Below are 17784 nucleotides of genomic sequence, written 5' to 3' on the forward strand. Positions count from 1 at the left end.
ACTTGAAATTATTGCATGTTGCGTTTAGATTGTTGTTCAGTATATAAATACCAGAATTTCGATAATATCCTCCAATATTCTATATGTGCAACTTGTTGTGGTATTTGGGTTGCTATAACATTTGGTTTGAAGCGACTGGGGATTTGGGTATAATGTTTTAAGCATCCTGCCATAGACCCTACCGCTCCTGATGGTTCACTACTAGTGGCACTAAAGCTGGCTGTGGAGTAGGTAAAGAATGGAAACTGAGCCACATTTTTGGTAATGTCTCTTAGGATCAATGGATGAATCGCTTTTTTCTCTCAATAAAATTCAGTACATTTCAAATGTTGATGTACTGCCCCTTTTTACCACATAAATGTGACGAAATTAGTATGTACTTCAAAGTATGTTAAACGAAATAAGCTACTAAAATCAAATGATGCTAAATCGGATTTTTTGTAATAATGTGGATTGTACTTTGAAAAAAGAAAGTCTAGACACTCCTAGCAAAATTATTGCTTGAAAAATTGCTATTGCTAAAAATCTATTTTTGTTTATTTTTGACCAATTGAAAACAGTCGCAGTAAGGTACTTAATTGTTACACAGAAATGATTTGATGTCGAGATAAAAACGCCTGCATTGGACCTTTCATTTTCCTTTTTGAAGTAGCCCAATGATTGACCGTGGTGGAGTGGGTTGGGCTTTGTTGGACAAGCTGAGAGCCATCAGAGATGAGTGCAAGTCATTCGCTTTGGCTTTTAATGTAATTGATGAGCAAATTGCAAAGCAGAGGACAAGGGACAACGGCGTGGACACCTCACCTTAAAGATTTTCCTAGGTCGACTTTTTTTTTTTCTCCCTTATTTCATTTTGACGCAAACGAGCTTGATGTGAGCAAGGGGGAAACAAGGGCACTTGTTTTTTTTTTAACCTTTCTCTCACCTTCACAGTGCACCTATCCACTATTTCACCTCTAGTTTAACTTATTTTGTGGTTCCTCGGATACTTTTGGCTTTACAGCACGGCTTCACCTGGTCACCCTTTTACTGCAGTCTCACGAAACGGCACCAAGATTTCTTCCGCAACTTTAAAGCACTTCAGAGAAAAATCCACCAACAGGGAAAACCTACTTTTGTCTTACACAAAGAAGCGCAAAAGTCACACAATGAGTCTCAAATCCGATTCTGAGCCGAACAACAATGTTGTATCCTTGGAAGAGGAGGTAAGGGGAAGATTAGTCATTGTTTTGTTGCGCACATTTTTATTGAGCGTGTCAGTGGCGTTTATCGCTTTTTTTCCAGGTCTGAGGATTCCAAGAAGTCTTATTACATATTTAAGACTGATTTGCATAGTGTGTAAACTTGTAGCGCATGTATCTTCCTTTGTAGCCTAGGTTAGTTGTATCTTACACTTCTGTAGGCCTTGCAAATTGCGCCATATACATCCAAATGTTGGATTTGATAGTAGGAATGAGACTGCTTATTTATTTTTACTCCGAATTCACTGTTCTTTTCACACTTCAACATAGTACTTTGTTTTATTTTTGACCGTGTCAATATATTGGATAAGGATATTATGGAGCAAGTAGGCAAACATGGTTACTTTTAGCATCACATTTGGGTCTTTCGGTGGATTGACACTATGCGACACACCTGTAACATAGCCTACCTTGTGGGAAAGCCAGCGTGCGGTCAAACTACAAATATTGTTTCGGTGTGAGTTAAATTTTTTTCGTCTTGTAAAGGCAAAGATATTTTACGGGAGTTCACTACTTGCAAACGAAAGGGAGGATCTCTTAAATCGAAATATTATTTACAAACAGTGGGGGGGCCTCTGGGAATCTCGTTTTATTTAGTCACCCTTGACCTTGATCATTTCAGGAAAAAGGGTATTTCGATTCTGTGTGGGATGCATGTTCAGCTTAGTCTTCCCTTCATAATTGAGACCTTAATTGCTGAACATTTGATTCCCCAAGATTTTTAAGGCATGAATTGGCTGCAACTGCGTTTTTATTAAATACAGCATGTTTGATGGGTTTTGGAGGCTACTTCACTACTATGGGGAGGGTAATGCATAATCAAAATGCACACTGCACATAATCTACAAGTAGGCCTACTGGAACAATCTGCAATTACTGCTATTCAATGGTCATTTAAGCAATAAGGCGCACGGGGTATGGCCTGTTTTTACACACGACGCAATGCGGAATGCCTGGATACAGCCCTTAGCCGTGGTATATTGGCGATATACCACAAACCCGCAAGGTGACTTATTGCTATTATAAACTGGTTACCAACATAAATGTTTTGTCATACATGTGGTATACCACGGCTGTCAGCCAATCAGCATTCAGGGCTCGTACTACCCAGTTTATAATTAAATATACCCATAGATTCTTGAAGAATATTATTTGTAGGCTATGCCTAATGAGCTTTAATAGTACAACTATTACCCCATGAAAAACTGAAATGTTGTTTTACTCCACTGTAAACCATTTATATTACTGTTTAGCTTCAATGTGTTAAACATGAAGTCATGGATTTTCATTCTTTGCATCCATAGCTCAATATGAATTTGAGTAGTTTCTCCAGCCCAATCTCTTAGCTTTATAGTACATACGTGGTGATACTGCTGTTTGGCTAAATGAATTAGAGATTGGCTTCAATGTGATATAGTGCCTTTGGAAAGTACTCAGACCCCTTGACTTTTTCATTTTTTTTACAACACTGCCTCATTGAAAAATTGATTAAAAAATATATATATAATATATATTTCATCAATCTACACAACACCCCATAATGACAAAGCGAAACAGGTTTTTAGACATTTTTGCAAATGTATAAAGAACATACCTTATTTACATCTGTATGCAAATCCTTTGCTATGACACAATTGTGCTCAGGTGCATCCTGTTTCCATTGATCATCCTTGATGTTTGTACAACTTGATTGGAGTCCACCTGTGGTAAATTCAATTGATTGGACATGATTTGGAAAGGCACACGCCTGTCTATATAAGGTCCCACCATTGACGGCGTCAGAGCAAAAACCAAGCCATGAGGTTGAAGGAATTGTCCGTAGAGCTCAGACAGGATTTTATTTTATTTAACTAGGCAAGTCAATTAAGAACAAATTCTTATTTTCAATGAAGGTCTAGGAACAGTGGGTTACTGCCTCGTTCAGGGGCAGAATGACAGATTTTTACCTTGTTAGCTCAGGGATTAGATCTTGCAACCTTTCGGTTACTAGTCCAATGCTCTAACAACTAGGCTACCTGCCGCCCCAGGATTGTGTCGAGGTACCCTTCCCCAGAACTGTGCCAAAACATTTCTGCAGTATTGATGGTCCCCAAGAACCGTGTCCTCCATCATTCTTAAATGGAAGAAGTTAAGGACCACCAATACTCTCCCTAGAGCTGGCCGCCCAGCCAAACTGAGCAATCGGGGGAGAAGGGCCTTGGTCAGGGAGGTGATTGTCACTGACAGAGCTCCAGAGTTCCTACATGGAGATGGGAGAACTTTCCAGAAGGACAACCATCTATGCAGCACTCCACCAGTTAGGCCTTCATGGTACTGGCCAGATGGCACCTAAAGACTCTTAGACCTTGAGAAACAAGATTCTCTGGTCTGATGAAACCAATATTGAACTCCTTTGCCTGAATGTCTGGAGGAAACCTGGCACCATCCCTACGGTGAAGCATGGTGGTGGTGGACACATGCTGTGGGGATGTTATTCAGCGACAGGGACTGGGAGACTAGTCAGGATCGAGGGAAAGATAAATGGAGCAAAGTACAGATCCTTGAAGTGAACCTGCTCAGGACCTCAGACTGGGGCGAAGGTTCACCTTCCAACAGGACAATGTCCTTGCTGTGTGCTTAGGGTCAACGCAGGAGTGGTTTCGGGACAAGTCTCTGAATGTCATTGAGTGGCCCAGCCAGAGCCCGGACTTGAACCTGATCGAACATCTCTGGAGAGACCTGAAAATAGCTGTGCAGCAATGCTCCACATCCAACCTGACAGAGCTTGAGAGGATCTGCAGAGAAGAATTTGGAGGAACTCCCCAAATACAGGTGTGCCAAGCTTGTAGCCTCGTACCCAAGAAGATTTGAGGCTGTAATCGCTGCCGAAGGTGGTTCAACAAAGTACTGAGTAAAGGGTTTGAATACATAAGTAAATGTGTTATTTCCATTTTTTTATTTCTAAAAATCGGTATTAGCTTTTTCATTATGGGGTATTGTGTGTAGATTGAGAGGGGGGGGGACAATTTAGTCAATTTTAGATTAAGGATGTAAAATAATGTGGAAAAAGTCAAAGGGTCTGAATACTTTCCGAATGCACTGTATGACATGTTCTGTGTGGCGTGGCTGGTAGAGCATGTCCAGGGTTGTGGGTTTGATTCACATGGGGGACCAGTATGAAAATGTATTCAGTCACTATGGTAAGTCCTGCTAAATGACAAATGTTAATGAGGGCTGTCTATTAGTGGGGAATCCTTTTAGATATACACTACTGTGCAAAAGTTTGGGGTCACTTTCAAATGTCCTTGTTTTTGAAAGAAAAGCACTTTTTTTTTTTTTTTGTCCATTAATATAACGTCAAATTGATCAGATATAGTGTAGACATTGTTAATGTTGTAAATGACTATTGTAGCTGGAAACAGCTGATTGTTTATGGAATATCTGCATAGGTGTACAATCAGCTGTTTCCAGCTGCAATAGTCATTTACAACATTAACAATGTCTACACTGTGTTTCTGATCAATTTGATGTTAATTAATGGACAAAATGTGCTTTCAGACATTTCTAAGTGAACGCAAACTTTTGAACGGTTGTGTACAGTACCAGTCAAAAGTTTGGACAGCTATTCATTCCAGGGTTTCTCTTTTTGTATTATTTTCTACATTGTAGAATAATATTGAGGACAAACTATGAAATAAACAAATCAAAATATATTTGAGGTTGTTCAAATAGCCACCCTTTGCCTTGATTAAAGCTTTGCACACTCTTGGCGTTCTGTCAGCCAGCTTTGAGGTAGTCACCTGCAATGCATTTCAATTAACTTTGCCTTGTTAATTTGTGGAATTTCTTTACTTAATGGATTTGAGCCAGTCAGTTGTGTTGTGACAAGGTAGATGTGGTATACAGAAGATAGCCCTATTTGATTAAAGACCAAGTCCATATTATGGCAAGAAGAGCACAAATAAGCAAAGAGAAACGACAGTCCATTACTTTAAGACATGAAGGTCAGTCAATCAGGAAAATGTAAAGAACTTTGAACATTTCTTCAAGTGCAATCACAAACCATCAAGCGCTATGATGAAACTGGCTCTCATGAGAAACTGGCTCTCATGAGGAAAGACCCAGAGTTGCCTCTGCTGCGGCGGATAAGTTAATTTGAGTTACGAGCCTCATTGCAGACCAAATAAATGCCTCAGAGTTCAAGTAACAGCCGCGTCTCAATATCAACTGTTTAGAGGAGACTGTGTGAATCAGGCCTTCATGGTTGAATTGCTGCAAAGAAACTACTACTAGGACACCAATAAGAGACTTGCTTGTGTCAAATGTGGGCAATGGACATTAGACTGGTGGAAATCTGTCATTTTTGGTTCCAACCGCTGTCTCTTTGTGAGACGCAGGGTAGATGAACGGAACTCCGCATGGAGCTGTCGGGGTGCTTTGCTGGTGACCCTGTCAGCGATTTATTTAGAATTCAAAGCACGCTTAACCAGCATGTCTGCCACCACATTCTGCAGCAATTCGCCATCCCATCTGGTTTGCGCTTAGTCCCACTATCATTTGTTTTTCAACAGGACAATGACCCAATGCACCTCCAGGCTGTGTAAGGGCTATTTGACCAAGAATTTGTGATGGAGTGCTGCATCAGATGACCTGGCCTCCACAATCCCTCAACCCAATTGAGATGGTTTGGATGAGTTGGAAAAGCAGCCAACGAGCTCAGCATATGTGTGAACTCCAAGACTGTTGGAAAAGCATTCCTCATGAAGCTGGTTGAGAGAACGCCAAGAGTGTGCAAAGCTGTCATTAATGCAAAGGGTGGCTACCTTTAACAAATCAAAATACATTTTAGATTCTTCAAACACTTTGTTTAGGTTACGACATGATTCCATGTGTTAATAGTTTTGATGCCTTCATTCTACCGTGTAGAAAATATACTGCTCAAAAAAATAAAGGGAACGCTTAAACAACACATCCTAGATCTGAATGAAAGAAATAATCTTATTAAATACTTTTTTCTTTACATAGTTGAATGTGCTGACAACAAAATCACACACAAATAATCAATGGAAATCCAATTTATCAACCCATGGAGGTCTGGATTTGGAGTCGCACTCAAAATTAAAGTGGAAAACCACACTACAGGCTGATCCAACTTTGATGTAATGTCCTTAAAACAAGTCAAAATGAGGCTCCGTAGTGTGTGTGGCATCCACGTGCCTGTATGACCTCCCTACAACGCCTGGGCATGCTCCTGATGAGGTGGTGGATGGTCTCCTGAGGGATCTCCTCCCAGACCTTGACTAAAGCATCCGCCAACTCTTGGACAGTCTGTGGTGCAACGTGGCGTTGGTGGATGGAGCGAGACATGATGTCCCAGATGTGCTCAATTGGATTCAGGTCTGGGGAACGGGCGGGCCAGTCCATAGGATCAATGCCTTCCTCTTGCAGGAACTGCTGACACACTCCAGCCACATGAGGTCTAGCATTGTCTTGCATTAGGAGGAACCCAGGGCCAACTGCACCAGCATATGGTCTCACAAGGGGTCTGAGGATCTCATCTCGGTACCTAATGGCAGTCAGGCTACCTCCGGCGAGCACATGAAGGGCTGTGCGGCCCCCCCAAAGAAATGCCACCCCACACCATGACTGACCCACCGCCAAACCGGTCATGCTGGAGGATGTTGCAGGCAGCAGAACGTTCTCCACGGCGTCTCCAGAGTCTGTCACGTGCTCAGTGTGAACCTGCTTTCATCTGTGAAGAGCACAGGGCGCCAGTGGCGAATTTGCCAATCTTGGTGTACTCTGGCAAATGCCAAACGTCCTGCACGGTGTTGGGCTGTAAGCACAACCCCCACCTGTGGATGTCGGGCCCTCATACCACCCTCATGGAGTCTGTTTCTGACCGTTTGAGCAGACACATGCACATTTGTGGCCTGCTGGAGGTCATTTTGCAGGGCTCTGGCAGTGCTTCTCCTGCTCCTCCTTGCACAAAGGTGGAGATAGCGGACCTGCTGCTGGGTTGTTGCCCTCCTACGGCCTCCTCCACGTCTCCTGATGTACTGGCCTGTCTCCTGGTAGCGCCTCCATGCTCTGGACACTACGCTGACAGACACAGCAAACCTTCTTGCCACAGCTCGCATTGATGTGCCATCCTGGATGAGCTGCACTACCTGAGCCACTTGTGTGGGTTGTAGACTCCGTCTCATGCTACCACTAGAGTGAAAGCACCGCCAGCATTCAAAAGTGACCAAAACATCAGCCAGGAAGCATAGGAACTGAGAAGTGGTCTGTGGTCCCCACCTGCAGAATCACTCCTTTATTGGGGGTGTCTTGCTAATTGCCTATAATTTCCACCTGTTGTCTATTCCATTTGCACAACAGCATGTGAAATATATTGTCAATCAGTGTTGCTTCCTAAGTGGACAGTTTGATTTCACAGAAGTGTGATTGACTTGGAGTTACATTGTGTTGTTTAATTGTTCCCTTTATTTTTTGAGCAGTGTATTTAAAATAAAGAAACCCTTGAATGAGTGTTTCCAAACTTGACTGGTACTGTATATTGTTTAATCTGCATGTTTACTGTCCAGCCTTGGCCCTTGGGTGTATAGCTACAGTGATGAAACTGCACAGCTTTGGGCCATTGGAAGCTCTTGAATGCACTGCCAGCCCTGTCAAGCAATTATGCCTACAAAAACCAATGTAAAATCCTCCAGTAGGAGGCAGTATAATTTGTTTTCCACTTGAGTTCAAGCCAACCATTGTGCTGAGGCTGTTGCGACCTTGCTCATGGAAATGTTACAGGCCCTGTATGCATTTTGGATCTTTGTCTCAAGCCAATGAAGTGACTGTAGAATAATTGGATGAATACGACTATTTGGTGAGTCATGATACTTCAAAGTTAAGACCTAGATTTTAGTTCATTATGCCTTGTCTTACCGGATAAACGAAATTCAGTAGTCATCTGTCATTATATCCTCAGACCTGTCCTCGGTGATCTGAAGTCGGCTTTTGGACTAGTGTTACTGTTCTTGTTTCATAGGGCTTACTGTTGTAAATGTCCTCCAGTGTACAGGTAGTCTCTAAGGCTTCAGTACCTGTAGCCTACAGCCCAATCCCAAATAGACAACTAAACCCTACACACTTGTGGAGATCTGAAAGGATGCAAGAAATATGGTAATAGCTCCCCCTGGTAGTTTAGGTTGAAGTTTCACCGTATTGCTCATACCAATCAAATCCTTTCTCCAAGTGTGTAGGCCCTAGGGGAAAAGTCAATTTCCTATTTTAATTGAGTAGAAAATGTGTACAAAATGTCACTTGTGAATTTCTTCACAAACTGCAGTGAGATCTGTATTTTAATTTACCATTGCACGCTTTAAAGCTGGAATCCACATTACGGGTAACTGTGCACTGTTCATCCCAGCACCTTGTTTTTTTGTTTATGGAACTGAGGCGAGAACCATTTTTTAGAATTGTTTAAAAAAATAAATAGAACAGCAGATTACGTATTCTATCGCTCACACAATGATTTCTGAGGGGAAAGTCTAAGCTTTCTTTGTTGTAATATCAGAAATGGGCGTGTCAGTTTCACCATTAGTGATTCCAGCTTTAAGGTTAACTTTTTTTTCTCTCTGAATTGCTAGATGGGTGTTAGTTACCGTGCTGCTATCGTAATTACCCTTGTTAGAAAGTCAATTGATTGTGTTCTCCCAGGAACGTGTTGAGTAATTTCCAGTGTATAGTGTATTGGTGGAAATTACCCTCTGTCCTGAATAAGGAAAACGCATCTCTTGATATTGCCATTTGTTAGTCTTTCGCGCATCCTTATCCTCCTTTTTAATGTCCATGAACCTCGACCATATGCTTGGCTAGCTTCTTCTGAAATAGGTTTTCTTGATTCCTCACATCCTCTGTCTGAAAAAGCTGTGATGCCCATTTGGTCTAAAATTAGATGCCATTCACCCTTGTGTTTAATCGGCAGGTTCAATTGAACAAGTATCAGTTCCCTTTGGCTGAAGTGGCCATAATTTTCCCAAAAGGCCTGTTAATATGAGCCCTAGGTGGTGTTCACATTTATTCCTTCGAAAGCCTGGCATTCACTTGTTCTCATCCGATCTAGTGCAAAAACATTCTCAGATTAGCTGTACATTGGCAGAAGTCTCAATACCTGTATATTAAGTGTTCTGATATTTGCACATTTTGCCAAAAGCCAAAGTTAGGAATGACATGTACGTATACCAGTGAAATTTTTATGAAATTGTCTTTTTTTTTTTTTTCTTAGAAAGTAAGCCTTAGTGAAAATGCTACAGAAGGTAAGAATAGCAAACCTGAAATTAAACAGCTGGGGTGACCTTCACACAAGGCAATATACACGCTTCTGTAGCCTTTTAAGGTGCCGAGTGAGTGTTAAAGGCTCAAAGCTGTACCCAAATTAACCCTGAAGTTACACTTTATATTCATTGTTGTGAATTGAAATGGTTGTATCAATGCTGATAGTTGAAATTGCCAGATTTTCGCTTTCAATATTAAATGTGCACATCTTCTGAGGCGTCTGTGCTTCAGCTAGTAAACTCTGCATTCTAATGTGCATTGGTTGGCTTCTTCACTCATTCTGACACAAGTTGTGTTATCTGGAATTTGAAGCTACATCAGAAATAGGCTACTCAACCTATTGAGCTAATAAAGAAAGGACATGGACAAATTATAACTATTGAATATATAAACTTAGCTCAAACAACCCAAAAGTAGGGTTGTTTCTGTAAGGGTGTCAAGTCTTGCTCTTTTCATTCTATTATCCCATTTTGCCTTACTTGGGGCGGCAGGGTAGCCTAGTGGTTAGAGCATTGAGGTTGAGGTTGCAAGATCAAATCCCCGCACTGACAAGGTAAAGATCTGTCGTTCTGCCCCTGAGCAAGGCAGTTAACCCACTGTTCCTAGGCTGTCATTGAAAATAAGAATTTGTTCTTAACTGACTTGCCTAGTTAAATAAAAGGTAAAAAAAATAAATGGGCAAGTCGGTTAAGAACAAATTCTTATTTTCAATAACAGCCTAGGAACAGTGGGTTAACTGTCCTTTTTTTTTAATTAGCTCAATAGGTCAAGTACATCAGAAATAGGCTAGGTTCAAATTCCAGATAACACAACTTATGTCAGAATGAGTGAAGAAGCCAACCAATTCACATTAGAATGCAGAACGACAGATTTGTACCTTGTCAGCTCGGGGATTTGATCTTGCAACCTTTCGGTTACTAGTCCAACACTAGGCTACGCTGCCACCCCAAGTTAAAGGTAAAATAAACTCAAACATTGGTTTTTGAACCCTAAAAACATTAGTCCTGTTGCCAGGACAAAATGTGTTCAAAATCAAAGCATAAAAAATAGCATAGCCAGGTTTTAAATTGGGGGTATGCATATTGCCTTAACACTCACTCTTGGATGATCTCTTGTGATTTTTTTTGTTTTATACCCTACTATGGCAACCTAATCTGACCTTTTTAGTAGCGTGTCTGAAGTTAGCATTTTGTGTTTCTAGGTACGAACTCTCTTTGTTAGCGGCCTTCCAGTTGATATCAAGCCACGGGAACTCTACCTGCTCTTCAGACCATTCAAGGTAGGCCAGAATATTTTGTTAAATGTCTGAACTATTCGTTTTTTTCCTGATTCACTTTATTGACATGCTTAATAAGTATGTCCAGCTTGTCAAGTTCGGTGTTCTTGTGTGACCTTGCCATTTCTATGGTGACTTACAAGGTGTTTGGGGGTTTTACTTGCATTTGCAGGGTTATGAAGGATCCCTTATTAAGTTGACTTCAAAGCAGGTGAGACTATGTCCATATCTGAGGTACAAAGGGAGCGAGGATGCTTGTAGTTGATTGTACTGTAGACTTGCAATTTTATACCTTCAAATGATGCGCTAGTAGCCTAAATATTCAATGTTTCCTTTGGTTCATTGCTTCATTATTACCGCTAACAGACACCATTGTTTGCATGTGGAAATGTAACAGTGTACCTTTTAGCCAATCTAAGGGCCATCAGTCTTTCCCTGTATTGTCTCTGATGCTCTGTTCTCTCACTCTCTTCCAGCCTGTCGGGTTTGTTACCTTTGACAACCGGACTGGTGCTGAAGCTGCGAAGAACGCATTAAACGTAAGCAGTCATTCAGCCATTAATAAGTAGACGTGAGGCTAGCCCTGAATTGAGTAATCCTCTTCAACCTTTGGGGATTTGTTTTTCATGCTGAACTGCAGGTTAACAACTTGACAGGAACTGAATGTTGACCTTGACTTCAATTCCAATATGCAAGATTGTTGGGTGACGACTGCCCACTACGGAAGAAAGACTCAATTGTCTAATTACCATAATGCAGTTGGAATGTGACAGGATGGCTGTTTTTACTGTGACATATTTGACCTCTATGGTTCAACTAATGTAGTTATGTATAACCAGTCAACTGAAAGGCCTCCTTTTCCATATTGGCCAGAAGCTCTACACCACCCTCCCTATGTAAGTGTTTTCCTCAATGGGCTCTTCTCTAGAGTTACCGTGGTACAGTAATTTGACCTGCATGCATGTGAGCAGACTAAAGAGCACTTTGCACCTCTTCGCAGAGTATAGTCCCTCCACCCCCTTACAGTGTTCACCATCTCTCCCTAGGGGATCCGTTTTGACCCCGAGAGTCCCCAGACCCTGCGCTTAGAGTTCGCTAAAGCCAACACGAAGATGGCAAAGAGTAAGCTGATGGCCACACCGAACCCCACAAATATCCACCCAGCTCTAGGAGCACACTTCATTGCACGGGACCCATGTAAGTGTGCGGCTCTACCCTAGAAACACTCACCACGCGGACATAGGCTTCCCCCAATCCTCCTTTCCCCCTCTCCTTTTCGAATATGCACTACAGACAATGCTGGATCAACTAACTCACCTCTACACCTCAAGTAGATTGTAGTTTTATCTCGGCTGGTCAGGCACAACTAGGTAGTGCACAAAGTTCCACTTCAATTAAATTCACCACGATTGTTGGAACCAGGACTTGGAGGGGTCCTCAGTGTTATTGATTAATCCGCAGCACCAGGGTTTTTAATCACACACACGCACCTGCGCTTTGCTCCCCCAACACTGTTAAATCCACACTTTAAATAGTCTCGGCTCTCATTCTTCATGACGGGTCCCCCAGAAGTAAGGCACGGGGAAAGATTGTTGTAGTCAGACTAGCAGGACATGGATCCAGTTTGACTACTTGACCAATACATCCTCCTGCCCTTATTCATGGATCACTGATCTAACATATTTACACAGGTGTAAACAATTTGGTTGGGAACTTGATTTCACACATATTTCGTTAAATCAAAAATCATCTGGAGGGCCAGTTACATTTTCCAACTTTTTAAACATGGCCATAGTCCTGAGTCATTTTTAGTAGGCACCAAAAGGGAGTAAATGGGGAGATGCTAACTGATATCTCCCTAAAGTTATCTTTCTGCCTCCCCCACAAGAAATTCCCAAATTGAGATCAGAACTACTACTATGCATTTGAGCATCTTTTTTTCATAGATGACCTAACGGGGGCAGCACTGATCCCGGCCTCTCCCGAGTCGTGGGCCCCTTACCCACTGTACACCACGGAGCTTCCCCCTGGGCTCCCCCATGCTGCCTTCACCTACCCGGCTGCTGCCGCTGCTGCCGCAGCCCTCCACGCACAGGTGAGGGACCAACCGGTGGGTCTACTGCCCCTTCAACATCTCTCATTTACCATCCCTTGCTCTGTGTAGCATATGATCGTGGAACATGCATGGATGCACATCAGGATTGGAATCAATCCCAAATAAAATTGGATAATCATTCTCGATAGTTCTATTTCAATCATCTGACATCAGGAACCAGTAGTGAGCTTATCCACCCTTAAACATGCACAACCTGACACTGTATTGTTCATGACAGGGGATCCATTCTGTGTTCATTTGGGGGGCTTGTTGCCAAGCCCGCTGACTGCCTGTCTTGCATACTGTAAGAAGCCACACCAGTGGAGTAAAATAAGGTCCAACCTCTGTCTGCTTCACTCCTTTTGTAAAATTCCTCACAACAACATTCCTGTACACGGGAATCGTTGCTAAGAGATCACAACAGAGAAAATCTGTTTTTAATTGGCTCTCAGGTTGGATTATGCATTGGTCGTTGAGTGAATCTGTTGCCCATGAAGTCCTGTTAAATGTTAGCCTACAGTGGAGAGGCTTGGCTGTTTTTATTACCTTTTTAAAACGACTGAGTGGGGACAGTCTTGACAGCACTGCTCAGATAGAGCATTGTTTTATTCACAATGAACTCTGACCCTCAAGTATGATACATGGAATTATGAGGTGTCATTAAATACGGGATGTCTCGCGTTGTTTCTCGTGTATGACATCTGTTGAATGAAATTAAGTTGCTTGCTTCGCCCCTGGATATGCATCTTGATGGCTTTGTCACAATGTAAAATATCATACATTCGATTTTCTTACAGTATAAGAACGTGTCTCATCACTCTGGTGACCTAGAGTGGTATGACTCTTAATGATGTTCATTGTAAACCTTTAATCGGTTGTCCTGAGAACCAGCTCTCGGTGAGCAGACCAATCTTTTGGTTGGCTCTGGCATTCCTGCGAATTGCCGCGGCAATAACTCAATGCGAGTTAAAGGTCAAAGCGGTATAGGGGTCGACCGTTTTCTACCTGCCAGCACATATCAACCTGAATCTATGTACTTCAGGGCTACAGTGTACCTGAAGTTTTGGGCATGTTGTGTTCCCTTTGCTTTTCCCAATATTCTGGTTTAAGGGAATGCAGTTGTCTTTTCTCACTCACACCTTCAATCGCAGTTTTCCATGGGTGGCATTGTACTAACCGTTCCCTTAATAGTTGTGGTATACACACCAATTAGAAACCTTCCTGGAAACCACAGTATATCATGTTGATGGCTGGCTGCAAAAGAGACCATTAAAGGTGAAAGTGCAGTCAAATCTCAGTAACGGCTAACTGTAAAGTTCAGTGAGGTGAATGAGGGCATCCATGCATCATTCATTCCCCTCAATGTGCATAGGTAATCAAAGTCTTAGGTCAGAGGGCCTTTTGTTATGTAATGTGTAGCGCCTGCAGAGCTAAGCCCCCGAATTCCACAAGTTCACTTATGAGATGCTGTGTATTCGTAGTAGTCACCAACCTTGGTCCTGGAGAACTATATGGCGTTTGTATCTAAGGTTTTATTTGTGACATGCGCCGACTACAACAGGTGTAGACCTTACCGTGAAATGCTTACTTACAAGGCCTTAACGAACAATGCTGTTTTCAGAAAAATAAAGTTAAGAAAATATTTACTAAATGAAATGTTTTAAGTAACAAGGCTACCGGTACTGAGTCAATGTGCGGGGGTAGAGGTAATTGAAGTAATATGTACATTATGGGTAAAGTGACTATGCATAGATGATAAACAGCGAGTAACAGCCCAGCACCAAAACAACATTTTGTGAACACAGACATCTGGGGATATAGCTCACCCTCTTTTTCATTATGATTGAAAAGACAACTGATGCTAGATCTGCATTGTTTAGTGCTGGCTGGAACAAAAGCCTGCACACCCTGTAGCTCTGTTTACTGTAGTAAAACCACCTCCCACACAGTAGGTAGGTATAGAGTGAAGCTACCCCGAGATGCTGATCTTGAGCCAGTTTTGCATTTGCCCCACCAATGGTTAGGATTAGGGGAGAAGATGCTGATCCCCTTGATTTGTATCACAGGTGGCTGGTAGCACCTTAATTGGGGAGCATGGGCTCCTAGTAATGTCTGTAATGGAATAGATGCAATGGTATCAAACATATGGTTTTCATGTGATTCCATTTACTCCAAGCATTTATGAGCTGTCCTCCCCTCAGCAGCCTCCTGTGATCTGTTCCTTGGGCAGACTTCACCCTGGAGCCTGTGGCTAATAGCTCTGCTACTTGAACTTTGACCCAACAATGGTGGCTGCTCATTGACGGGCTCCCTCTCATACATTAACAGGCTCCCTCTCATTCTATTTGCATAGGAAGTTAATTGTTAAGTCTATTTTCCAAGCCCAGCGGGGCCCGAGGAATGTGGGGCATTCTGAGGGGCGCGTTCCGGGGGGAAAAAGAGAATGCAACATGACCACAGGGTATGAAGTGCCAAACACATTGTCTGGTGTTCTCCTACCGGTGCCCTTGGCCGGAACACAAAGGTCTGATGCGTGGCACTGTCCAATGGGGGACAGGAAAACGACTAATGGCGAAGTGGTGAAAGCTACAGAAATTGGGTCTGAAAACAGTAGCGTTCCTGTACAGCTCAGTGGATGGTTTGTAGAGTAGACTGACACTAATGTTGTCTGGCGTGTGGAGTTGTACTGTATGTTAAATGTCTTGTCAGTGAAAGTCCATTATTTGAACTTGGAGCACCCCCAGAATGGATCCCCCCTGTTTTGATTATTTCTGCTGGGCTCCACATTTTTAGTACCTCTGTGGCTAAAACAACATTACTTACTCCAGGATACTTCAACTGGTGACTATCCGGGAGAATAAAGAAAAAGGAGCACTCTGTTACTGTGTAATTCGGATAGATTTATTGACCGGACAATGGCTACTCTGTAACAATTGAATGTCTGTAAAGCGTCTGAAGCAATATTCACATAACCAAGTATTTGGTAACCCTGAAAGTAATTTTGTCTCTAAGGTGATCAGAAGAATACTAGGTCAGTATTTCACCTGGGTTGTGTTCATTAGGCAGCACATGGAAGAATGTGGAACATGACCCAAGCATGGGCTTTTCTGCTGGAGTGCCCTCTAAGTCTGCTTTGTATTCCCCAGATGCGTTGGTACCCGTCCCCATCTGAAACCTCACAACCAGGATGGAAATCCCGTCAGTTCTGTTAAGTGTTTAGTAAGTATGACCCATCCCAAGAACCCTAGCTAACTGTCTGCATCTGAAATGGCACCCTATTACTTACTACACAACTTTTGACAAGGGCCTACATAGGAAGTAGTGCAATGTCATTATTTCTTGAGCTTTCACATGTGAGGCTTTCAGTTGGCTAATTTCTATGGACTTGCAAAATAATGTTTTTAAATCATTTTCTCGATCTCCCCAGATCCCAGTCAGTACCTGAAGGTTTTTGTTTTTCCCTCAAAGCAGAGTAAAGGTATTCTGAACTCAATTTAATTTAAATCAGGTTTATTTAACGGACATTAAGGTGCATTACCGATGTTGCTTTCCTCGCAGAAAAATGGAGAGGAGGATTTTGAGACCGTGGAAACATGTTGCGGACGACAATCTGAAGCGGACGACAATCTGACTTTTTGGCCTTTGACGGTACAGCCCCCCCAAGCCCCCCACCCCCAATAAAAGTGTGCGCAGTCTTTTCTCGAAGTGGACCTAACTCTGTGCTGAAAACTATCAAGCTGCTCTCTATTGGATGTGGGTGGGACTCAACAATCAATCCATGTTGAGGTATTCGGCATGAATTAGAAATCCAAACATTTGTCCTTGTTTCATATTGCTTATGTTGCCGTAATAGTGAGAGGTCTCGGCGGACCCCTACAGTATGTTTTCATTATTCTTAGTCTCGCTTCTTTGAAGATTAACTTGGATTGAGTTGCTTACGATGTTACCTGCGAAGTAGATGCAGACATCTTGTTACTTGTCATTTTTGTTTTTTCTTTGTTCAGAATGGATAATGTATGCACTGGGTTTTCTTTTTCTTCCTCTGATCTTTAACTGTAAACCTGTCCAAGAGTGCTGACGCTGTCTGTAACCTTGGACCTTTTGAATGCATCCTCTAACGACCCAGTTTTGCCAAAATATCTGTTTAGATTATATTTGAACAAAAAAGTGAGTACAAGTATTTTTGTACGTTTGTGTAATGAGTATTTATGCATTTTTGTGCAATTTAAAGAAGTAATCTGTATAAGTTGATGTTTAGTCTGCCCTTGTGGGTTTCTTAGGTGTTATTTTTGATGGATGTTGAATCCTGTCTATAATATCCTGTTTTGAAGTAGTAAAAAGTGAAATTTTCTTTGGCTTGGTGTTAAATACTGAAATATTCTGACCGTGGCAGTCAGAACTGCTACTGTACATGGACTGCTAACATGAGATTGCTGTAAAACAAAATGCTGATCATTCAGAATGTGAAACTGGATAATAAATGGATTGATCTGAAGTGTTTTTCTTTTTAAACACAAGGTACTGTGATGATCAAATGTTACCTCTAAACTGAAGGATGGAACATGATGGATCTGAACATAAATGTACACTTTGAATTGGGCACTTTTGGGTTCTGGTGGTCCCCCATGATGTCCTTGGATTGTATTTCTTTCCATCCAGCCTTTGGGTCTTTGTTATGAATGCCTAGGAGCAGTTGTAGTGCTCTGGGGACTTATGTTAATGTAACAAATCTACTCCAAAACATGTACCAGTTCACGCAAAAGTTGTCATTAATAAAAACTGAACTAGATGTGAGAATGTGCTTAATGCACTGCAAACTTTAGACCGTGCATATGCGCTATGTAGTGGTTGAATTGCAAGCAGAG

At 42.1% G+C, this 17784-nt stretch overlaps 1 protein-coding gene across 6 annotated transcripts; it reads left to right on the forward strand.

Moving 5' to 3' along the window:
- Nucleotides 1–664: 664 nt before the first annotated feature.
- rbpms2a (RNA binding protein, mRNA processing factor 2a) lies at nt 665–17414 on the forward strand. Of its 6 annotated transcripts, XR_001318671.3 has the most exons (9): nt 672–873; nt 10750–10827; nt 10997–11035; nt 11301–11363; nt 11871–12021; nt 12771–12919; nt 16066–16138; nt 16347–16397; nt 16478–17414. XR_001318671.3 is itself a non-coding variant. In XM_082957139.1 (8 exons), the coding sequence occupies exons 5-7, from the start codon at nt 11937–11939 to the stop codon at nt 16129–16131; spliced, it is 300 nt and encodes a 99-aa protein (XP_082813265.1). In that variant the 5' UTR covers nt 665–821; nt 10750–10827; nt 10997–11035; nt 11301–11363; nt 11871–11936; the 3' UTR covers nt 16132–16138; nt 16347–17414. The 6 variants fall into 6 exon arrangements, 5 of the variants coding, with proteins under 5 accessions (XP_082813265.1, XP_013979508.1, XP_013979509.1 ...); XM_082957139.1 differs by having other exon boundaries at nt 665–821; nt 16347–17414; XM_014124033.3 differs by having other exon boundaries at nt 16347–17414.
- Nucleotides 17415–17784: the final 370 nt, after the last annotated feature.

This window comes from Salmo salar, chromosome 10 (assembly GCF_965601325.2).
Source record: "Salmo salar chromosome 10, fSalSal1, whole genome shotgun sequence".
Taxonomy (NCBI): Eukaryota; Metazoa; Chordata; class Actinopteri; order Salmoniformes; family Salmonidae; genus Salmo; species Salmo salar.